Raw genomic sequence first — 24,716 nt, 5'->3', positions numbered from 1 at the left:
TGGAATGAGGGAGGAGCCCTGTCTGTGGAGGTTCTGAGTGGGAGTGAGGTCTCCAAGGACTTGGACAGCTTCTGGGAGGAGGGTCTTTGAATGTTGCCGGGAAGGAGCGTCGGGGGTGGGGCGAGGATGGAGCGGGTAATCTAAGGAGTTGCAGCAGTTTCCCACGCCTGGGAAGGGCCCAGTTGCGAGGGTGGGGTATGGGGGTACCACACGGTGTCTCGGAGGTGTTGGGAGGGGGCCCGGGTCTGTGAGGTTCCGGGCTGTTTGAGAAGGGCGGCTCTGGAGATCTACGAGGGGTCGGGTCTCAAGTCCCCCGAGTCTCTGAGGAGTTGTGCGGAGTGGGGGTTAAGGCAGCGTCTCTGAGAGCCAGGGTATCTGGGGTCTCGAGTCTCTGCGATGCCGGGTCTATGAGGTCCCGAGTCTGCGTGAGGTCCCGCCTGGGTGAGTCCCCGGGTCTCCGCGGCCCCTATCTCCGAGTCCCCGAGTCTGTGAGCACCCGGGTCTCCGCCGCCCGGGCTTCGGAGGAGGCGGGCCCGCCCGGTCGCTGCGGTCCCTCCCGGCCGGTGCTGGCACCGCCCCGCCTGACATCAGTTCCTGCGACCGCGCACCGCCCGCGTCTCCTTCCCGGCTCCGCGGCGCTCGGGAGACACCGGCGGCGGCGGCGGCGGCGGCGGCGGCGGCGGCGGCGGCGGAGCGAGGCCCGGGGGAGGCGAGGCGAGGGCGGCGGGCGCCGGGGCCCGCGGCCGGCACCACGGAGCCCCCGCACGGCCGGCGGCAGCGGTTGGCGGCGGCCCCGGGCGCCTGGCGCGGAAAGCGGCGACGGGGCGGCGGTGGAGGCGGCGGCGGCGCCATGGAGCCGCGGGAGGTGAAGGACCGAATCCTGGAGAACATCTCGCTGTCGGTGAAGAAGGTGAGTGGCTTCCTTCGCCTCGGGCCCCTCCCGGCTCCCCGTCGCTCTCCCCTGTGGCCGGGACCCCGGGTCACCGTCCTCCCGGCGACCCTGGGCCCTGCAGGGGAAGCGGGCGGCTCCCGAGAGCGCCGCGGCCTCCGAGCTATTTTTAAAGAACAAAGTTGAGGTCAGCGTCCTCGGAGCTCTCCGGTGCCCGACCGGGCCTGGCCTTCCCAAGAGGAGCCGGTGACACTCCAGGAAGGCTCCGGGGAGGACCCGGCGCAGAGAGCATCCCTGAGGAATCCACTGCATTCATCCTTCCTCAGGGCAAAGGCCACCCCCAGCTGCGACATTGCCCTGGGACCCAGGGAGTCCCCAAGCCATCCTACTTCAGGATGGCAGTTTAGAAAAAGCTCACTACAGAGTTGATTGAGGACCTAAAGTGCCTGGGATTGGATTTTTGGATGGTGAGCCGTGGGACAGAGTGACACCAAGACACTTTGGGGCTTGCTAGTATTGTCATTGCCCGGATTCCTGACAGAAATGACTACCTGTCAAAAGCATGCACATGGGTGATGAGACAGGCCAGCCTTAAAAGGCTGGGCGTGGTGATGCGTGTCTGTCATCCCTGCACTCAGGAGGCCACAGCAGACCCCCTGAGGTCCAGGCTAACCTGGACTGCATAGTGAGACCCTGTCTCGAAAACAAAAAAAAGTAGGAGTGGCAGTCACAAACCAAAAAGGGATCCCAAGCTAGGTGTTAGAATTCATATGCACCAAAAGCCTACATAGATTTCTTTCTGTTTATTTTTTATTATTTGTATTCCTGGCTCACTTGATTTGGAAAGATTAACTCCCTTCCTTCGTGTTCTTTCACATGTGTGTTATTGTGTGTGTGTGTGTGTGTGTGTGTGTGTGTGTGTGTGTGTGTGTGTGTGTGTGCCCACATGCTAGGTGGGAGAGAGGATGTCAGAGGATAGCTCTCTCCTACCATGTGAGTTTGAGGAATCAAACTCAGGTTGTCAGTTGGTTGCAAGTCCCTTTAACCCCTGGGTCATCTCTCTGCCCCTCTTCTTTCTTGCTTTTCTCTCCTCCTTAAACAGTCTCACTACGTAGACAAGGCTAGCCACCACACATGCCTGGCCCCTTTCTGTTTCTAGCTGGTCATAGTGACGCAGGCCTTTGGTCCCAGCTTTCGGGAGACCGAGGCAGGTGGATCCCTTATCAGTTTGAGGCCATCCTGGTCTACGTAGTGAATTCTAGTACAGCCAGAGCTACATAGTGAGACTGTCTTTAAAAAAAAAAAAAAAACCAACCTAGAAAATAAAGATTTCTGCTTCTAGTAAGACTTACTCTGAAGCCGGGTGGTGGTGGCGCACACCTTTAATCCCAGCGCTCAGGAGGCAGAGGCAGGTGGAGCCCTGTGAGTTTGAGGCTAGCCTGGTCTACAGAGCAAGTCCAGGACAGCCAAGGCTACACAGAGAAACCCTGCCTCTGGGGGGGGGGGGGACGACTTATTCTGAGACAGGACTTTAGTTGGGGCTACTTAGTTTGAAGGCAGCTGGAGCTACACAGTAATATTCTTTGTTTGGTTTGGTTTGTTTTTGGAGACAGTTTCTCTGTGTAGCCTTGACTGTCCTGGACTAGCTTTGTAGGCCAGGCTGACCTCAAACTCACAGGGATCCACCTACCTCTGCCTCCCAGAGTGGTGGGATTGAAGGTGTGGGCCACCACTGCCTGGCTTTTACATAGTAATATTCTATCTCAAAACAATAACAAGCCCAGAGGGGTGGCACCCGCCTTTAATCCCTGCACTTGGGAGGCAGAGGTTCAAGGCCAACCTGGGTGACAGATCAAGTTGATAGCCAAGGCTACACAGAGAAACCTGTCACAAAAAAACCAAACCAAAGAACCAAGTTTGGCCTCCAGCAGTAGACACCAAGGCTTCTGCACCCTAGTCTGTGCTCTAAGAAGCAGCCCTGGCAGGGTAGGTAAGATGGTACAGCAGGCAAAAGCTCTTGGAAGCTTAAGCTGGTGTGCAAACTGGATGGCCTGGGTTCAGCCCCCAGAACTCATGATGGAAAAAGAAAAAAAAAATGTTGCTGTAGAGATAGCTCAGTGGCTAAGAGACAGGCAGCTTTCTGCAAGACCTAAGAGGGATCCCAACTCCTACACTGGGTGGGTCACTCCCTCCTGTAATTCCATCTGCAAGTGACCCTGGCCTTCTTGTACACCTAGACTATGTGTGTGTGTGTGCGCGCACACACACACACACACACTATAAAATTAATGAAAATAAGCCTTTTATGTAAAAGGTTGTGGCCCTCCAAAGACTCTGTTGGTTGAGAGAGGGAGGCCCTAACTAAGCCTTGGCAGGCTGGTAGCATTCTTAGAGAGAAGCAGGCATTCGGGCTAGAAGGAACATCCCCCAAAGAGGTGGGGAGCCCCCTGTCCCCCCACTGTCAGGTGGTCATCTAAGGATGAGTAGTGAGGGTTCTGCTAGATGTGGCTAAAACGTGCAGTCTGGAAAAGCTGTACAGCCTGCCACACAGGCCGGAGGTGTGCAGACCAGGGCTGGCTTAGGGTTCTGGACCTCTCGTTGGGCATGATGATCCTAGCAGACAGTGGAGCCTCTGTTGACCTCACCCGTTGGACTCTGCTCATGATATCATAATGGGAAGTCAGGTCCATGAGGTAACACACCCGCCACCCTCAGCACAACCCCCACCACACACGGAGGCCTAAAGGCTGTGTCCGTCCTCTGCCATCGTGACTTGCATCGCCTTCTTGCCTTTTCTCCCTGAGGTGGGGCCTCATGCATGCTCTGTAAGACCAACAACCACAGGCCTTTTTTGTTTCATTATTTTATTTTCCTTTGTTATTATAGATAGCCTGGGTGACAAAAGTGACCTCCTGGTGACTTTTTGATCTTCACGTCCTCTTTGCAAGTGCTGGAATTAACAGGCATGCACCAACATGCTTGGCTTCTTATTTTGCTGGGAATTGAACTCAGGGCCCCTTGCATGCTAGGCAGGCACTCCACCCACTGAGCTATGTCCTGAGTGCCTCTTATTCCTCCTCTTCTTCCTCCTCCTCCTTGTTCTTCTTCGTGTTTTTGGTTTTTCAAGAGAGGGTTTCTTTCTGTAGACCAGGCTGGTCTTGAACTCATAGAGAGCCACCTGCCTCTGCTTCCTGAGTACTGGGGCTAAAGGCGTGCGCCACTGTCAGGGTCTATGTGGCCCAGGCTGCTCTCAATCTTGTGCCCTCTTGCTTTAGCTACAATCATAGACCTAAGTACCATGCCCTCTTTTCTATAAGCTTTTTCTTTTTTTTCAATTTTAGAATTTTATTTATTTATTTTTGCTTTTTTGTTTTTGTTTTTCGAGAAAGGTTTCTCTGTGTAGCATTGACTGTCCTGGACTCGCTTTGTAGACCAGGCTGGCCTCAAACTCACAGTGATCTGCCTGCCTATGCCTCCCAAGTGCTGGGATTAAAGGCATGCATCACCACTGCCCAGCTATAATTTTTTATTTTTACATATATATTTATATTATTACACATGCATGCAATAGTAAATTAACTTTCTTTCTTTCTTTCTTTCTTTCTTTCTTTCTTTCTTTCTTTCTTTCTTTCTTTCTTTCCAGGTTTTTCAAGACAGGGTTTCTCTATTTAACAGCCCTGGCTGTCTTGGACTCACTTTGTAGTCCAGGCTGGCCTCAAACGCAAAGAGATCCACCTGCCTCTGCCTCCTGAGTGCTGGGATTAAAGGTGTGTGCCACCATGCCCAGCTGCAAACTTTTTCTTAACAGATCAGGTGGTGAATATTTTTTTTCCCTTTTTGTTCCAATTCAACCACACATTTATGGGTAAAGTTGTATTCCAGTAAACATGTATAAAATTAGGTTAAATTTCCACCCACAAGTAGTAGTTTATATATGAATATGTGGGTATACCCAAAAAAGTGCCTGTCATGGCAGGCTGGGGAGCACTTTCAGATAAATGAGTGTGAGGAGGCCAGTAGAAAGCCCAGTGTGATGGCGGCTGTGTCTTTGTGTTGTATCAGGCTTGCACGGGGAATGTGTGTGGGCACCATGAGCCCCAGCCACACACTTGGTTTCCTGAGTACCTTCCCCGGGGCCCTCCTTGTTCTAGGCCCTAAGAAAGTCACACAGGACAAGGATAAAGACTCCATCCTCCTGAAAGCAACATTATAGTAGAAGACAAGGAATAATTTAGTCAAATCTTATGTTCACCCACTCCAGATTCCAGCTGGTGTTGCACAGGCTTTAGGCAGGGTGTGATGAAAGCTCAGAGACGGGGCTGGAGAGATGGCTCAGAGGTTAAGAGCACTGGCTGCTCTTCCAGAGGTCCTGAGTTCAATTCCCAGCAACCACATGGTGGCTCACAACCATCTATAATGAGATCTGGTGCTCTCTTCTGGTGTGCAGGCACATAGGTGGTCAGAATACTGTATAAATAATAAATGAATGAATCTTTTTTTAAAAATTAAAAAGATTTATGAACAGAAATGAAAATGCAGAGATGTTAGCTTCAGCACACACACACACATGCACCCCCCCCTCCACACACCGTACACCATACACATGAACCACACGCACACCATATACCACACACATACCACATAAACATGGGCCACAGACACACACACATGTACTTCCCACAGCACCACACATCATACACCACACAATGCACTACACAAATATGGGCCACACATACATACAACACACACCTCCCTCCCACACCATATACCACACACATGTACCACACACATGCACCACACACATGCACCACACACATGCACCACACACATGTACCACACACATGCACTACACACATGTACCACACACATGCACCACACACATGTACCACACACATGCACCACACAAACATGGGCCACACACACACAGACACACACCCACAGGGCACTAAACACAAATGTGGACTGGGGGTGTGGCTCGGTGGTAGAATGCTTCTCTTCCCATGCACAGAGTCCTGGGCTGGATCCCCAGCACTGTGTGGGAGTGCACACCCATAATCCCAGCACTAGGAGGTAGAAGCCGGAGGATCCAAAATCAAACACCATCCTTGGCTACATAGAGAGTTCTAGGCCAGCCTGGGCTCTATGAGACTGTGTCTCAAAATACAAAACAAAGACTGGAGAGATGGCTCAGAGGTTAAGAGCACTGACTGCTCTTCCAAAGGACCCAGTTTCCATTCCCAGCACCCACATGGCAGCTCACAACTGTCTGTAGCTCCAAGACCTGACACCCTCACACAGACATACATGCAGGCAAAACACCAATGCACATAAAATAAAAATAAAATAACTTAAAAAAATAAAACAGAACGCCGAAAAACCGAAAAAACAAAACAAAAAGGTGTGTAATCCCAGTACTCAGGGAGGCAGAGGAAGGCAGATCTGTGAGTTTAGGCTAGCCTGGTCTACAAAGCGAGTCCAGGACAGCCAGGGCTACATAGCCAGGACACCCAAGGACTACGTAGGAATTACGTATCGTGCACCGCAGGCTCTGACCCTGTAGGTCACCCCGCTGACATCCAGGAACAGAAGTGAGACAAGTGTTGTCTGCTTTTCCTGAGCCTGCCCATCCGGCTTACAGCATGCTTCTCTTTTTATGTGGTGCTTCCCTGACATCCGGTTTCGATTAGAAGCCTTGTAACACTGTGGTCCTTCCCACCCATCGCAGAACATTCCAGGCCTTCGCCATCCTGGGCTCGCCTCTGGCTCAGAGCCATTCATATTGAAAGGCTCTGTGTGATGCTTTGAGGCCAGGCTTAGAGAAACAGCCACCTGCTGGCAATAGCACACTGCATGGAGGACCAAGGCTGAGTCCCTGGGTCACGTAGTAACTGCCGCTCACACTCAAAAGAGTTGGGGGGCTCGGTGGTGATTCTGTGACCTTCCTCAAAACTCATCTACTTGGAGTCCAGTGTGAAAAGAAGGTCATAGGAATACTGAGAATATGCTGCCAGCTGGGAAGACGTTAGGTCTAGAAGCATACTGAGTGAGGGTGCAATGGTCAAGATGCTGAGAGGAACGGGATGTAAATGATGCAGGAAGGAGAAGGCTGGCTCTTGTAGGTAGCTCACACATACCCCAACCCCACCCTCGGGAGCTCATTTGTCCTGCTGAAGTACCCGTCTCGGCCTCAGGACTCATTGCCAAGGCCATCACGTGTTGCTCTCAGGGCTGACAGTACCCCAAATCCTCAGGAAACACTGGGGCCGTCCCTGCTTCTCCTGCAAAATTCTCCCAGGTGGCCTCTTTGACGGCAAAGGGGCTTCCGAGCATGGCGCCTGAACCCAGCCCTGCAGTGTGGCTGGAGTAACCCTTGCCCTGAGCTAGCCTCCTAGGCAGCGGTCTTGGTTGGTATGAGGGAATGTTCCTGGCTGCCTGCTAGGTGTGAGCGTCCTGAACTCAGAGTTCAGGACAGGAAAGGCAGGAGAGTGCTGAGCTCTCAGGCTGGGGCTGGAAGTTCACTGATCTGTAGGGTTTCATAAACGCCTGGGGTCCTGGGCGTGCGCACTGTCCACAGCCGGCTGGTCCTGCCGCAGTCTTCTCTGTCTTGTGTAGGTGGGATTTATCTTCTCCCCTTGCTCGTAAGCGTTCAACATTACAGAATTGCACAGGGAGGAACATAGCTATTTCTTGTAGACCTTCCTCTTCCCCAGCTGCTGTGGGAACTGACAGAGTCTAAGAACCCAGGAGAACAGGAAGGGGCTGTACACATTTGAAACACACAAAATCTAGCTTACTTTTTGGAAGTCAAAGGTCACTGGTCAATCTTTTTTTTGTTTTGTTTCTTTTTTGTTTGTTTGTTTTTTGTTTTTTGTTTGTTCTGAGACAAGGTTTCACTGTGTAGCTTTGGCTGTCTTGGACTCACTTTGTAGACCAGGCTGGCCTCGAACTCACAGCGATCCGCCTGCTTCTGCCTCCCAAGTGCTGGGATTAAAGGCGTGCGCCACCATGCCTAGCTTCACTGGTCAATCTCAGCACAGGTTCTCTGATTTTTTTTTTTTTTAAAGATGGTCTGGTGATGGCCCATTGGCCTTGAACTCCCTTTATAGCCAAGGATGGTTTTGAACTTCTGATCCTCCTGCCTCCTCATGGAGCACCTCACCCAGTTACCCAGTTTTATGTGTTGCTGGGGATGGAACGGAAGGCTTTGTGCATGCTGGGCAAGCCCCCTACCTACTGAGCCACACCCCCCGCCCCCCCAGTCTCACTGGAGCTCTTTGTTTAGGGTGTTCTGGGGTGCTGAGGCTTGAAGCAGCCCAACCCATTTGAGAGGAAGAGGCGGGTTATACAACTGGTCTCCTTCCATGTAATCTGCTGGAGCCAGCTCCTCTCTCCACAGCTTTCTCCCATCAGTGTCATCACACACTGCCGGTGCTGCCTGCCTAACTCAGGACAGTAGGCTCAGGGAGGCAGCTTGTCCAAAACCATTAACCTCAGAAGGAGCCAGGTTGACCTTGGAGCCATTTTTTTTCTGGCTCCTGCTCTTTTCATTTCTCCACGATATCAGCCTTAAAATGATATTGTGTCTCTATAGGTGGGTCTTTTTAACGTATATATAACAATGGGTTTCATCATAACAGTCACAGTGTGGGTCTGTGTAAAGTGTATGAGGGCCTGAGTTTGATCACCCAGAACCCACTTTAGAAAGCTGTTGTAGCCAGGTGTGGTGGCGCATGCCTTTAAACCCCAGCACTTAGGAGGCAGAGGCAGATGGATGGATCCCTGTGAGTTCGAGGCCAGCCTGGTCTACAAAGTGAGTCCAGGATAGTCAAGGCTACACAGAGAAACTCTGGCTTGAAAAAACAAAACAAAAACCAAACCCAAAAACAAAATAGAAAACTACTATAGCCGAGCGTAGTGGCGCACGCCTTTAATCCCAGTGCTTGGGAGGCAGAAGCAGGTGGATCTCTGTGAGTTCGAGACCAGCTTTGTCTACAAAGTGAGCCCAGGACAGCCAAGGTTAACATAGAGAGACCCTGTCTCGAGAAAAAGAAAGAAAGAAAGAAAGAAAGAAAGCTGCCATAGCAGGCCATGCTTGGTGACCATGAGGCAGTGACCCGCAGGATGTCTGGGGCTTGATGGCCAGTCTAGCCCACTCAGTGAATTCCAGGCCAAGGTGGACACTGTTCCTGAGGAACGGGCGTTAGAGGCTGTCCCCTGGCTTCTCCATTATCACACACGCAAATGTATGAAGACCAAAAATTACAATGGATGAATGTGTGTGTCCTCAGGCCCCCCTTCCTCTCCTTAAGTAACCACGTTTTGTAATCCAGTACATTCCCAGCAGACTTCCTCACCCTTTGTTGGTGTTTTCAGCCTGTAATGTGTCTGACTGACCGTGGCATTGCACGCGCCTTGGACTGGAGGCAAGGGTTCCCGCCATGTCCTCTAGACTAATCCTAAGTGCAAGAGGTGGCCTTGGTGGCCATTTTCCTTTATTGCCTCCCTGACTGGGTGGGGGCGTGGATAGAGGAAATGGGAACTGAAAGAGAGCACAGGTGCAGCTTGGGAGCCGGGTTTCCGAGTAGGCTTGGAGAAATCCCTCCCCCACGCAGGCATGGCACACAACACTGGTGACTGAGAAAAAGAGCAGAGTTCTGTCAGCTAGCTCCAGCCTAGAGGAATGCAGTGTGTTCTTCCAGGCCAGCGCCTGCCCTCTGGGCCTCTGGTGTTTGCCCAGTCGCTCTTGGCAGTTTTTTCTCCTCGCTCTGAAAGGCATCCTTGGTTCCTCAAAAAGCGGTCAAGGCTTGCTCCCAAGTACTTTGAGGCTTGGGCAATCTCCTTCCTGGAAGGAAAAGTAGTTAACTGCTTTAAAAAAATGTTTTTAGGGTAAGAGAGATGGCTCGGCTGTTAAAGGCACTGGCTGCTCTGGCAGAGTACTCCGGTTTCGCTTCCAGCACCGGTGTGGTGGCTCACAACCATCTCTAACTCTGGTTCTAGGGGATCCAGCGCCCTCTTGTGGTTTCTACAGGCATCAAGCACGATTGTGGCTACATACACAGAAGTAGGTAAAACACTTCATGCACGTAACATAAAATTTTTTTAGTTACATGTAATTATTTGTGGGCAGACAAACATGCTTCTGTGCACATGTGGAGGTCAGAGGACAACTTTTGAAGAGTCAGTTCTCTTCTTCCTCATGGTGGGACGAGGCATTGATCTCAGGTCATCAGCCTTGGAGGCAAGCACCTTTACCTCCTAAGCCATCTTGCTGGCCTTTAGCAACTTTCTTCCTTCCTTCCTTCCTTCCTTTATTTATTTATTTATTTATTTTGAGACAGGGTTTCTCTGTGTAGCCCTGTCTGTCCTGGATTCGCTTTGTAGACCAGGCTGGCCTCAAACTCACTGTGATCCACCTGCCTCTGTCTCCCTGAGTGCTGGGATTAAAGGTGCGTGCCACCACACCCAGCTAAGATTTGTTTGTTTGTTTTGTTTTTATTTATTTTTTATGTGCATTAGTGTTTTGCCTGCATGTATGTCTGTGTGAGGGTGTCAGATCTTGGAGTAACAGACAATTGTGAGCTGCCATGTGGGTGCTGGGAATTGAACCCGGGTCCTTTGGAAGATCAGTCAGTGCTCTTAACCACTGAGCCATCTCTCCAGACCCTTTGTTGTTGCTGCTGTTGATGTTGTTGTTGATTAAAATTTTAGCCAGGCAGTGGTGTACACCTTTTGAAGCCATCCTGGTCTATAGAGCAAGTTCCAGGACAGCCAGGGCTACACAGAGAAACTCTGTCGGGGAAAAAAACAAAAACAAAAAAGATGCCTCAGGGACTAGGTAGTGGACTGAATCTCCGAGTCCCTCGTCCGTTCTCATACAGGGTGTTTTTTTGTGCTCTCCAGCTCCGTAGGCCACTGTACCTAATCGTCACTGCTAATCTGTTCCAGGCTAAGGTGGAGTGGGCTCTTAGGGTAAAGACTTTAAAACTAGGAGGCACAAAAGCACTGCCAGTGGTGATGGAACTGCAGACAGCTGGGACCTGTAATCTGATGCTGTCAAGGAAGGAAAGAGCTAGAACATTCCTGGCACTGTGGCCCAGGTCACTGCACCCCTCAAACCCTGTGCTTCATCTCAGGTGGGATGGAAACAGGGGAAGCCGCCTCTGGGGTCTGAGCACAAGTGGCCAGTGGCATGGGAAGCCTTGGTGTCCCTCGATGTCTTTCTGACTTTCCAGTGTGTTTGTGGGTTGCTAGGCGCCACACACTGTCCTCCGCTCTCTGGTCTCTCAATGCCATCCTGCACTGGGCATTCTTACCAAGACCGTGGGAAACTGTTTGATGGCCAGATGGTTGTCTTAGAAACACTGGGATGCAGAGTTCTTCAGCCCTGGCCAGCATCCGGTCCTGACTTAGACCCGGCTGGGAATTCTCTCCAGAAATACTGTTGGCAGCAGCGATCTGCTCCTTGGGTCACATGAAACAGGCATTATTGTTCTTTTAAATCATTTATTTACATTTGCTTTTAAAAATTTATTTACTTTATATCCCAATTGTAGCCCCCTCCCTCACCTCCTCCCAGTCCCACCCTCCCTCCCTCTCCCCAACCCTCAGAGGGGGAGCCCTTCTCCCCTAACAACTGACCCCAGCCTACCAAGTCTCATCAGGACTGCCTGCATCCTCTTCCTCTGTGGCCTGGCAAGGCAGTCCCGCCAGGGTGAAGTGATCAAAGAGCAACACAGTCTAAGACAGCGACAGCCCCTGTTCTCCATGTTAGGGGACCTACATCGAGACTGAGATGCCTGTCGACTACATCTGAGCAGGGAGCCTAGGTACTCTCTGTGCATGGTTCTTGGTTGCTGCATCAGTCTCAGCAGGCCCCCCAGGCCTAGATTTGTTGGCTCTGTTGGTCTCCTTGTGGACTGCCTTTCCTCTCCACGTCCTTCTGTCCCCCTACTCTTCCATAATACTCTCTGCCCTCTACCCTGAAGTTTGGCCGTGAGTTTCAGCTTGGATCCCCTGCTGGGTAGAGTCTTCCAGAAGACCTCCATGGTAGGCTGCTATGCTGTTCTCCCTTTCCAGCCGCTTGCAGTGTCCAGTCTGTCTGCCCTTCTGAATAAGTAAGCATCCTCCCTAGGGTCCGCCTTGTTACTTAGCGTCACTGTTGTTCTGAAGAAGCTTCGTGGGCCTGGAGATGCTGCTCGGTTGATAGATACCTGCCTAGCGTGCACAAGGCTCAGGCTGTGATCTCCAGCACTGCACAAAGCCAGAGGTGATGATGCGTACCTCTAACTACAGCTCTTAGAAGGCTGAGGCAGGAGGATCAGAAGTTCAAGGTCATCCTTGGCTACATTGCCAGCCTGGACTTGTTGAGGCGCCCTCTCATATGCCAGGGGAGGGAAAAGGCGTTGCTAACGTGTATATTTACTGTGCAACTGTACATCTTTTTGTTTTTTGAGGGGCTGGGTGGTGGGTACCAGCCTTTCCCATCAAGACTCTGGCATCTGTGCCTGAAGATGGTACAAACTTCTGACCAGTGTAAAGCTAGGCCTGGTTGCAAGTGTTTGTAAAGGCCAATTCTTTGGGAAACTGAGGCAGGAGGATTTCAAGTTCAAGGCCACCTGGGTAACCTGTTATATTAGTCATTGTTCAACGCTGTGAAGAGACAGTGACCTGGGCAGCTCTCACAAAGGAAAGCGTTGCACTGGGGCTGGCTTACAGTGTCAGGCTTAGTCCGTTATCATCACGGTGGGAGCATGGCAGCCTGCGGGCAGACATGGTGCTGCAGAAGGAGCTGAGAGCTCCATCCTGATCCATAAACAAAGGGCCTTTGAAACCTCAGTGGCCACCACCCCCCCACACACACCCAGTGACACACTTCCTCCAAAAGGCCACACCTCCTAATCCTTCTAATCCTATGAAAGAGTTCCAGTCCCTGGTGACCAAGCACTCAAATACAGGAGCCCATGGGGGACATTCTTATTCAAACCTCCACATAGTAAGACCTTGTCTCAAGATGAAAAGTTTTAAAAGGGCCAGAATTACGGAGACCTTCCTTAGGGGACATAGGCATACAGGCTTTTCATCTGTCACTGGGTGGACACGTCCTCTTTTGGCCTCTTCCTGAGAAGTTTAGGAGTCAGAGTTTGAGGATGTCCTGATTCCTGAGATAATAAATGATGTGTGGTTCAGCCTCTGCTGTTCCTCTGAGGACCTGCTTCAGAAGGAGTAAGTGTTGTGGAGACCAGAGCCGTTGCCTGGCATGGCGGCACCCAGCAATCCCAGCACTTGAGAGGCTGAGGCAGGACTTCTGTAAATCTGGGTTTAGCCTGGGCTACAGAGTGAGACACCATGACTCAAAACTCCACAAACAGAAGGCCCTGTAGTCTGTCCAGTCAGTGGCCATGCCTGGGATAGAATTCCAAGCTGCAAGGCAGACATTGCCCTCCATTTCTCCTGGGATGCACAATTGCTTAGGCGTCCCTGCAACCGTATCTGAGGGAAGCTTCCTGGTAGACCGAGTGCCCCAGAGGGTTGCTCCGTCTGCTCCAACGCTCATTTGAGCCCATTCGAGCGTGCCTCCCAGCCACTTAATTATTTAAAGGGCTGGCTTGGGCGAGCCCAACTTTGCTTCTGGACTCCTGAGAGCTTCCTTAGTGGTCGCCCATCTGAATACTCAAGCTCTCTGTGAGGCCCAGAGGGAGGCTGCCGTGACCAGGTTAACCTCCACCTCAGGCAACACAACATGCCTGCCTTCCATGTTGCCACGCTGTTCCTTTTATATTTGAGGTTTGTACACTCTGAGTGAGCAGGGATGAGGCAGCCACAAGGACAGAACCGGTATTGTGACTGGCAGGGGTGGGCATGGGCATGTGCCGCTGTGGAGTCTCTAGCAGCCAGGTGCTTAAAGCAGCCATTGTACAGCCGCTGTGCCTTGTACACTCTCCTGATGTTGTGGAAGCAGGGGGCTGTCCTGCCCTGTGAAGACAGGAGTATGACCCAGTTTTCCCCCAGGACAGCCTCAGTCAGTACCAGGGCTGGGACCCAGGTCTCTCTCTGTTGGCCTGGACAGCATTGTGGCCTCTTGCAGTCCTGACTGACCAGGGCAGAAGAATAAAAGTCACCTGTCCCCATCTTTGCACTTGGCCATTTATAATCTCACATGGTACCTATCGTGGGATTGAGTGTTGTTTTGAGTCACTTGTCTATAGGAGAGACAAGACCAGCTCTCAGAACAAAGACTGGGCCCAACCCTGATCAGAATGCGTCAGACATTTCTTGGCTTGGTGGTGAGTGCCACCCACGTTTGCCCTAAGTCACAGGGTTGTTGCAGTCATGTGATGGCTGGTCTCCTCAGGGCGTTCAGGGAGTGCATCCTCCTGGCTTTAAGGGAAACTAGAATGAGCCAGGTAAGCTCTCCGTGGACCTGGTGCTTAAGCACACCCCGCAAAATGGGAGACAAAGATCAGCTTAGCCGTCCAGCGTGTGGGCTGGAAACAAACAGCAGCTTGACAGAATATTATAATACTCAGTCCCTCTCTTGTCCAGCCGATCTTGATCTGTGTTTGTATCATTTATGTGTGTGTGTGTCCATGTGAGTGTATGTCATGTGTGTGCAGTTGCCTGAGAGGTCAGAATAGGGAGGTTGGATCCCCTGGAGCTGGAGTTACAGACCATTGTAAGTTGCCCAATGTGGGAGCTGTAGATTGGACCCGGGTCCTCTGGAAGCGCACCGAGCCAGCACTCCAGCCCCTTATTCGGAAGCATTTAAACTTCTTCTGATGGGAATTTTCTCATCCCCCCAGAATCAAGCATACCAGCCCACCTGTGTCTCTCATGGAACACACACACACACACACACACACACACACACACACACACACACACACACACACACACACACACACACACACACACACACACACCCTGACTCCTGGGACAAGCCTGGCTTGCTTGTTCCACCTGTTTTCCCCACCATCCTTTTAGCTAAACTGGTCAAAGGAGTTTGTGGTATTTGTTGTCTCTTGATCTCACTGTCTTTTTTTTTTTTTTAAAACATATTCATCCATAGGTACTTCAGTGTACATTGCTTATAGATAATTCTTCTTCCCACAGAACCTGACACCACCATTACCTCCTTTAAAAATTAGTGATAAGGCCGGGCAGTGGTGGCACATGCCTTTAATCCCAGCACTCGGGAGGCAGAGGCAGGTGGATCGCTGTGAGTTCCAGGCCAGCCTGGTCTACAAAGTGAGTCCAGGACAGCCAAGGCTACACAGAGAAACCCTGTCTCGAAAAACCAAACCAAGGGGCTGGAGAGATGGCTCAGTGGTTAAGAGCGCCACCTGCTCTTCCAAAGGTCCTGAGTTCAATTCCCAGCAACCACATGGTGGCTCATAACCATCTGTAATGTGATAACATGCAAGTAGAGCACCGTATACATAATAAATAAATCTTAAAAAAAAAACCAAACAAAAAAAAATTAGTGATAAAGGCTTGGGGTGCACACCTTTAATCCCAGCATTCAGGAGGCAGAGGTAGGGAGATCTTTGAATTTGAGGCCAGCCTGGTCTACAGAGCAAGTTTCAAGACAGCCAGGGCTACACAGAGAAATCCTGTCTTGGGGGGAAAAATAGTGATACATTTCCATAACGTCATCAGAGCTGGCTTGTAGCTCGGCCTGTAAAGACCATGCTTAGCACACACAAAGTCCTGGGTTCAATCCCCAGCACTGCATAAACCAGGCATGGTGGCACACAACTGTAACCTCAGCACGTGGGAGTTGGAGGCAGGGGGACAAGAAGTTTAAGGTCAGCTTCAGCTACACAGCAAGTTCAAGGCCAGCCTGGACTATAAGAGACCTTGACTCAAAACAGCTAGCTCAAGAATCGGTTGGGTTTCAGGTTGTAACTATTGCAGTAATTTTTTTAAAGTGCCTTATTTACTGGAAACATGTTCCCTGCCCCTCACCGCAGGGGCTTTCATCAAACTTCCTATCCTGTCCTTTTGTGTCCTTGGCCTTTGTGACCCCAGAGACCCATGGTGTCCTCTCTCTCTGGGTATTCTTTCACGTGGCTTCTGCAGCACATACTGTCCTACAGGATCTGACCACAAGCTACCCTTCGACCATCCCGTGTCACCCACCTCAGCCTTGGGCTCCAGCTATGTAGGATTGCTTAGCGGTGGTCCTGCCCCAGCCTCACACCTGCTCTTGCCCCCAGCACATCGGCTGTGCATGGGATTTCTTGCAATGCTGAAGGAAAGGTGGTGTCTGTCCTGCTTTGGAATCTGCCATGTCGGTCTAGGAAGGCGCCTAGGCATGGTTATATTTCTCAAGTTCTATGCGTGCTCCGTGGAGGCCCTGGTCTAAGGGGGGCTCCTGGCCAGCACTAAGAGACCCTCTTCCTGACCTCAGCACCCAGCATGACTATCTGTGCATCTCAGCACCCTTTCATGTCTCCTGGCAGAGTGCCACCTGATCTATAAATGGGACCATTCAGTGGCTGGAACCAGAAAACCCAGAATTGCCATCGCTTCCCTTTTCTCACAGAATACAATGAGGTAACGTAGCGCCTCACTGCTGAGCCCCTGGACAACACTTTCAGATCCTCAGTCCGTCCCTCATCTCACTTCCTCCACCGCCACAGCTGCCCTGGAGCCACTGCTCTGGTTCCCCATCTGCACAGTGGGCATCCTCCTAACCTAGCTTTCTACCCCCACTTGTCGTCCACTGTCTGGGCCTGCCACACAGAAGCCCATGAGGACGCATGCACTCACGTTACCTCCTCACGCTCAAGCCTTGGGCAGCTTCTCCTCAAACTGGAAATGACGAGGTCCTTACCTGGCCTGCGCATGCTTTCGCCCTCAGCCGCCTTCATGGCTCCATCTCCTACCACTCACGTCCTCACTCCTGAGCTCAGCACATCAGCTGCCACATCGCTGCTCCAGCCTCAGGGCCTTTGGCCTTGTTCTGAGACACGAACACTCTGAAACCTCCGTGGTCATACTTGGAGCGATCGATCATCCCTGGTCCAGAACTACTAACAGGCCCCTGCCCTTCTTTGCTTTGAAATACCATTTAGCATTCTTATACATTTAGCAATGTATAGTTGCATATAGTTTATTGCTAGCACCAGAGTGTAACTTTTTTTTTTTTAAGATTTATTTATTTATTATTATCCCTACAGTGTTCTGCCTGCATGTACACCTCTAGGCCAGAAGAGGGCATCAGATCACATTACAGATGGTTGTGAACCACCCTGTGGTTGCTGGGAATTGAACTCAGGTCCTCTGGAAGAGCAGGCGGCGATCCTAACCACTGAGCCATCTCTCCAGCCTCCAGAGTGTAACTTTTAAAATGCCAAGACTTTGTAGGTATCTGGGAAGAATGGCATCTGAGGCTAGGGGCGCAGCCAGTGTAGTCTGGTTGTTCAGCACGCTCAATGCCCTGGGTTTGAGCCCCACGACTGCCAAGTTGAGATACAGAGAGATTTCATAACCACACATACTAGATCCTTAGTATTATGTGTTGCCCTATCTGAGTCCCGAAGACTTGAGCCGCTGCTTCTGGCCGCTGCTGAACTGACCTGTGGAGACACTGCTCTCAGCCCCACTGTCACAGTGTGTGCCGCTTGCCACCTCTCTCAAGGACTTAGGCCATGGGCCAGCGTCCTTTTTCTACGCAGCCGAATAGTAAGTACTTAGGCCCTTCAGGCCAGCTAGCCTCTGTTATATGCCCTTGACTCTGTCACTGTGGCACCAGGGCAGTGTAGATAACACAATAACAATAGTGTGTTCCGCCAACTCTGAAATCTTCTCTGAGCAGTAGGGTAAGGTCTACCCAGAAGTGGGGTGCTCTTCTGTGGGTCTACAGGGAGACACAGGGAGGGAGAGTCACAGGCCCGTGGTCCCCACTGGTTCTCTGACCATGAGGCTCAACTCCACAGGCTTTTAAAGATTTACTTGTGTGTGTGTGAATGGTTTGCCTGCATGCATGTGCACCACACTCGTGCCAGGTGCTCACAAAGGCCAGAAGAGGGCACTGAGTTGTGAGCTGCCAGGTGGGTGCTGGGAACTGAACCCAGGTTCTCTGCAAGAGCAGCCAGTGCTCTTGACCACCGAGCCAGCTCTCAGGCCCTGCTGTGCACTGAGTTTTTCTTCTTGGGCGCTCCTGAAACATATTAGAAAAGAGTCCAAACAGTCTAACTTTTGTTTGTTTGCTTTGTGTTGGCTTTTGAGGTTAAGGCTGGCTGTATAGCCTAAGCTAGCCTCAAAGTCAATCCTCCCTCAGCGTCTGGAGGGCTGGGATTACAGGCATGGGCCACCACACCTGGTAACTCTTTCCTTCATTCAGGGATTTCAAGCCCCAACTGTGATGAAATATCTGTGTTTTAAATATGGCTGTGCCAGTTACTGCCTGTGTGACCTGAGTTGTGTGTGGCTGTGATGACTAACTAGTGTGTCTGAGTTGCATTGCTGTCATCAGCATCGCGGCCACTCATACTTGTAAAGTGTTTATGAGGCTCTTTGATTCATGTTTGTTGGGTTTTTGGTTTTTCAAAATAGGGTCTCCCTATGGAGCTCTGGCTAACCTATAACTTACTACATAGACCAGGCTGGCCTCACAAGACTTTCCTGCCTGAGTCTTTTTTAATAAATAAGGTGTTACTGTTATCTGAACCTCCTGGAAGCCTTCAGGAAACCAAGTGGGCAGCTCAGTGACCTGCCCATGGTCAGCCAGTGAGTGGCAGGGTCAGCAGCATCCAACCCTTGTCTGATCCCAGGACCCATACTCTTAGCGCTGTGCTGCCTTCCTGACGCGCATAGCAAGTGCTCATTATTAGCAGATATCCAGTGTAACAGAGTCATTTGGCATCAAAGATGCTCACCGCACTTCCAGGCTGTTCATATGTCCTGTCTGCCGGTCCCATCCCTCTGGGATCCTCACTCACTGTTTGTTCCCCCAGACCTGCAGCGCTTGGCTGTTTGTTTACCTTGGTGCCAGGCTTTGCTAACGAGCTCACAGCCAGCGCATGAGCTCCAGCTGTGGACGCAGCTTCTTGAGCCCACGGATCATTGACTCACCAGCATTCTTCCTGTTCTTCTCAAGGCCTGTGCCCTGCCCGAGCACCGCACCAGACCTCCCTTCAGATGGCAGACATTCCTCCCCAGCCTAAATTGAGCTCAGCTGGTAAAGCGCCTACCACTGGACCCGAGTGCCAACTCCCAGTACCCACATAAAAGCTGGGCATGGTGGCTCCTGTCAGGGTCAGGCAAATCTCTGGAGTCCATTGGCCAGCTAGCTCAGCCAATTGGTGAGCTCTCAGTTCAGAGACTCTGTCTTAAAAAAATAAAGCTGGTAGCCTGGCATAGAGGAGCAGGCCTTTATTTCCAGCACTTGGGAGTCAGAGGCAGGTAGATCTCCTTGAGTTTGACACTAGCCTGGTCTGCACAGCAAGTTCCAGGCCAATCAGAGCTACATAACAAGACCTGTTTCAAAACAAGAAAGCTTTTTAAAAAATCATTTATTTATGTATCTATTTATTCATTTATTATACAGTATTCTGCCTGCCTGTGTGCCTGCAGGCCAGAAGAGGGCACCGGATCTTATTACAGATGGCTACGAGCCAGCATGTGATTGCCAGGAATTGAACTCAGGACCTGTGGAAGAACAGCCAGGGCTTGGCTTTTAACCTCTGAGCCATCTCTCCAAAAAAGCCCTTTTTTTTAAAGTCTAGAGAAGCAATAGAGGAAGATAACATAATCTCTGCCTTCTCCCCATGCACGAACACACACAAATATGTACATATATACCATGCACACAATATGTACCCACATGTACCATACACAGACATACATCATCCACACACATGAATATACACACAATCACACCCCATGTACTCACACCATGCACACACATGCATATGCACACACATACACCATGCACACTGTCGTTGCCACTTTAGCTGTCATTGTGACACAATATGAAATGGCCTGGGAAGAGCTTCAGCAGGATTCTCTAGATCAAGGTTAGCCTGTGGCCTCACCTGGAGGCTTGTCTCCATTATGTCTGCGCTGATGTGTTTCCAGCTCACTGTGGGCGGCACCATTCCTTAAGCAGGGGGCCCAGGGCTGTGCAAGTGTAAAGAGGAGCCTGAGCACAAATTAACACACACATTCATTTCTCTCTGCTGAGACTCTGGGCGTGATGTGTCAGGTTCCTGCTGCCTTGGTTCCTCCCACCGTGAGGAACTATGACCCAGAATTGTGAATTAAAACAAGCCCTTTCTTCCTACGTTGATTTTTTTTTTTTTTTTTTTTTTTTTTGGTTTTTTGGTTTTTCGAGACAGGGTCTCTCTGTGTAGCCTTGGCTGTCCTGGACTCACTTTGTAGACCAGGCTGGCCTCGAACTCACAGCAATCCGCCTGCCTCTGCCTCCCGAGTGCTGGGATTAAAGGCGTGCGCCACCACGCCCAGCTGACCCTACGTTGATTTTTGTCAGAGCATTTTATCACAGCAACAGAAATAAAACTAGGACATGTACACATAAATTAAAATTTAAAAGTCTGAAGAGTAGGAACCACTGCTAATAAGATAATAGTTAATAAGAGCAGAGTCTGCCATGTTTGCACCTAAGTGACTATTTAGCCAGACACTACAACGTTGGTATGACTGAGGACGCGGGGACATTCTTCCTCATCTCAGCTAATGCTTAGTTGTCACTTGGTGTCACCAGCTATGCCGAGCCTCTTGGATGCTTTTAACTACCTGATCCCCTAAGCCAGCAGCATCCAGCAGGGCAGCCTGCCGTGATGGCAGTGCTGTGGGTCTGCACTGGACAGAGCTGCTAGAACTGGGTCAGGGATGTGGGGTGGGCAGGGAGTGGCTACCAGCACCTGAAATATGGCTGCTGTGCCAGAAGTGGTGGCACACGCCTTTAATCTGAGCAGTCAGGAGGCAGAGTCGGGTGGATCTCTAAGTTCGAGGCCAGCCTGGTCCACAGAGCAAGTCCAGGACAGCCAAGGCTACACAGAGACCCTGTCTCTGGAAAAAAAAAAATACTGCTGGTGCCACTAGAGTGGACTTTTTGTTTCATTTAAGTTTGGTTTAAATTTTCTTTTTAAAATGTGCATTATGTGCCAGGCGTGGTGGTGGCGCACGCCTTTAATCCCAGCACTTGGGAAGCAGAGGCAAGCAGATCGCTGTGAGTTGGAGGACAGCCTGGTCTACACAGTGAGTCCAGGACAGCCAACGCTACACAGAGAAACCCTGTCTCGAAAAAACAAAAAAAAAAAAAAAAAAAAAAAAAAAAGTGCATTCTGTATGGTGCTGGGGATTGAGCTCAGGGTTGCACATGCTAAGTAAGTGTGCCATCACTGCAGCCACACCAGCAGCACCTTGACATAATTTAACTTCAAGTAACCACATAAGGTCAGCAAGTGCTGTGCTATACTGGGCAGCGTGGCTCAAAAAAGGCCCTTTAACGACTCTCTCTCTTTCTTTGTTTTTGTTTGTTGGTTTGGTTTGGTTTCTCTGTGTAGCTCTGGCTGTCCTGAAACTTACTCTGTAGACCAGGCTGGCCTCAAACTCACAGAGGTCCTTCTGTGTCTGCCTCCTGAGTGCTGGGATTAAAAGTGTGCGCCGCCACCACCTCCTGACTCCCCTTTAAGCCATTTTAAAGGGGAGAGAAAAATGAGTGGGAGAGTAAAATGGCGTTCTGAGGGTGTGCCGCTGTGGGACAGTGCCAGGCTTAACTCTTGCTTCTTACCTCAGCCTTCTGTGCCATTGCCCTATGCTTTCCTACAATTTTTTAATTGCATGTTTTTATGCATATATGTGGGATGGGCGCTGCACGCATGCTGTGGCATATGTCTAGAGCTCAGGACTATGGGTTTGGAGGATTGAACTCAGGTCATCGGGCTTGGTAGCAAGTGCCTTTGGTGCTGAGCTGTGGTGTGCTTTTAGATTGCTGTCTGAGTCATGATAGCGTGTGTAGATTTGCAACTCACCTGGATTTGTGCAAGACATAGCTAAGGACTGCTGTCAGATTTCCTGAGGGCATAAAGGAAGACCTGAGCAAATGAGGACGGAGCCTGTGTTTCTGAGCAGGAAGACTGGGTACTACGAGACAGTATCTCGCTGCGTGAACAGTCTCTGGGTTGAGCATAATTCCATTATAAATCCAAGATGGGGCTGGAGAGATGGCTCAGCAGTTAAGATCACTGGTCCCTCTTCCAGAGGACTAGGGTTCCATTCCCAGCACCCACGTGGCTCATAGCCGTCTGTACAACTGACACACATGCAAGCAAAATACCCATGTGCATAAAAGAATGTTATAAAATTCGAAAATGCGACGGTGACGAAGTTTGATTCTAAAAGGATAGCTTGGGGTCTCAAAGTGGCTGAGCATGCACAGGGGCTTGCCACCAAGCCTGACGACCTGAGTTCAATCCCCTGGTCGGATCCACAAGGTAAAAGGAGGGAACCAACTCCAGTAAGTTGTCCCCTAGCCATCAAATGTGCACAGGGGGGTTGGAATAACTACTTTGAAAAAGAAGAGCTGGTAGGGGCTAAGCGGGCTTCTTCTGCCCATATCCAAGTGCTGAGTAAAGTGGAAATAATTAAAACGGTATAGAGATAAACAGCAGTCTAATGGCACGGGATGATCTAGAAAGGACACATTGACTTGTGGGTCAGATGCAGAGCGGCTGGGCCATCAATAAATAAGAGAAGATGGGCCACCTATCAAGAGTGATCCTCACCTTCATGCTCCAAGACCTAAACACAGAAGACAAAGGGCCACAGGGGCGGGGTAGTCAGTGACAGCTTCTCCAGTGGCTGGGCATTGCCTAGCTAGCATGGATTCAGGAAATAAGAGGGGCTGGAAGGGTGGCTAAGCTGAGCAGCCATGAGAACCTGAGCTCAGATCCCAGCAGCCACTTAACATGCTGGGCAGGGCCCCACACCCAGCTCTAAGGATCGGAGGCAGGAGGGTTGCTGGGGTTTGCTGGCTGCCAACCCAGCCTGAAAGCAAGAGCTCAGGGTTCCGGGAGGGAAAGGAACAGTGTGGGATGGGGAACGGTCTTGTGAGAGAACAGGTGAGGTCAATCCACTAGAAGGCAAAGCACCTCGTGCGGGAGCTTGATTGTTGCCAGCTGAAAAGATCCATGAACAGACTCTGGGGGGAGATATATAAATGAGCCCAGAACTGGAGGCGGGGCCTTTGGAGACTTGGGATAGTTTTGGCTGTTCATCACTTGACTTCAAGACGCTCCTAGAGAGAACCGCTCGAGGGAAGGCTTCGGGGCTCCAGTTTCTGCTGAGTTTCCAGGTTCTGGTTACTCCAGGTTCCAGCAGAAGAAATCCTGCTGATTATGCCAGAAGAATTGTTCCTCGGAACTGATATCCTTACGGTTTTGTTATTCTTTAATCTTCTTTTTCCTATTGTTTAGGTTAGTCAGGTTATAAGGGACATATGCTCGCTTAATAAGTTCGTAATAAAATATATTGGTTAAGAAAATTGAGCCAGCCGGGTGTGGTGGTGCACGCCTTTAATCCCAGCACTCGGGAGGCAGAGGCAGGCGGATCGCTGTGAGTTCAAGGCCAGCCTGGTCTACAAAGCGAGTCCAGGACAGCCAAGGCTACACAGAGAGACCCTGTCTCAAAAAAAAAAAAAAAAAAAAAAAAAAAAAGAAGAAGAAAAAAAAAAGAAAATTGAGCCTACAGAACAGGGCAGAGGGTGGTAGAGGAGAGCATGTAATACTTTTCTCTGGCCTCTGTGCAAGAGCATAGGCACACATGTATATAGGTACATGTACCACACACATACATGACACAGCCATATACAAAGTAAATCCTGAAAATATAAAAGATGTAACAGGGTAGAGGAACAAGAACCTTTGTAGAGCAGGACAGTGGTGGTGCAGCACTCAGGAGGCAGAGGCAGGAGGATCGCTGTGAGTTAGAGGCCAGGCTGGTCTACAAAATAAGTCCAGGACAGCCAAGGCTACACAGAGAAACCCTGTCTTGGGGTGGGGGTGGGGTGGGGGGAAAAAGAACCTTTAAAGGAAACTGTTGACCAAGCTGACTGAAAATGGTGAGTTTTTCAGTAGGGAAAAAAATGACACCAGAGACAATACACAAGGGACATCAGGCAAGAAATCAATCAAAAGGCTGGGCGTGGTTGTGCAGACCAGGTGTGTGCTGCACATCTGGAATCTCCACGTGTAGGAGGCTGAAGCAGGAGTTTGAGGCCAGCCTGAGCTATGGAGTGAGGCCTTGGGTCAGGATGGAGTAGGAGAGGACACCGAGAGAACACAGCGCGGCACTGGTGTGGCAGTGTGACATAACACTAACGTGTGCAAGAGGGCTTCAGGAGTGATGGCTCAGGGTGAAGAGCACTGGCTGCTCTTGCAGAGGGCCTTGGTTCAATTCGCAGCATCAACATGGTGCCTCATAGGCATCTGTAACTTCAGTTCCAGGGGACCCAATGCCCTCCTCTGGCCACTTTGGACACAAGGCATGCACGGGGCACACAGATACACATATAGATAAAACACTCATATACATTAAATAAATACTAAAAATTTTAAAGTAGAAAAAAAGATTTTTTAAAATTAGCCAGTTGGGAATCATTCAAAACAAAAATCAAGGGACTAGAGAGATGGCTCAGAGTTTAAGAGCACTAACTGCTCCTCCAGAGGTCCAGAGTTCAATTCCCAGCAACCACATGGTGGCTCACAACCATCTATAATGAGATCTGGTGCCCTCTTCTGGCCTGCAGGTGTACATGCAGGCAGAGCACTGTATACATAATAATAAATAAATCTTAAAA

The 24,716-nt window shown here is 50.5% G+C and overlaps 1 protein-coding gene across 4 annotated transcripts in view; it reads left to right on the top strand.

Annotated features, from left to right (window-relative positions):
• The first annotated feature begins 701 nt into the window (after positions 1-701).
• PLEKHM2 (pleckstrin homology and RUN domain containing M2) overlaps positions 702-24,716 on the top strand; it is a 42,951-nt gene continuing 18,936 nt past the window's right edge. For all 4 annotated transcript variants that reach the window (XM_084788207.1, XM_084788205.1, XM_084788206.1 and 1 more), the window contains exon 1: positions 702-910. In XM_084788207.1, the coding sequence (XP_084644333.1) occupies positions 851-910 (60 nt within the window). In that variant the 5' untranslated portion in view covers positions 702-850. The remainder of the gene's footprint in view (positions 911-24,716) is intronic.

The sequence above is a fragment of the Acomys minous genome, assembly GCF_964271855.1.
Source record: "Acomys minous genome assembly, chromosome: 6".
Taxonomy (NCBI): domain Eukaryota; kingdom Metazoa; phylum Chordata; class Mammalia; order Rodentia; family Muridae; genus Acomys; species Acomys minous.
Note: the sequence above shows the minus strand (reverse complement) of the source record. Positions and strands in the feature narration are given on the sequence as shown.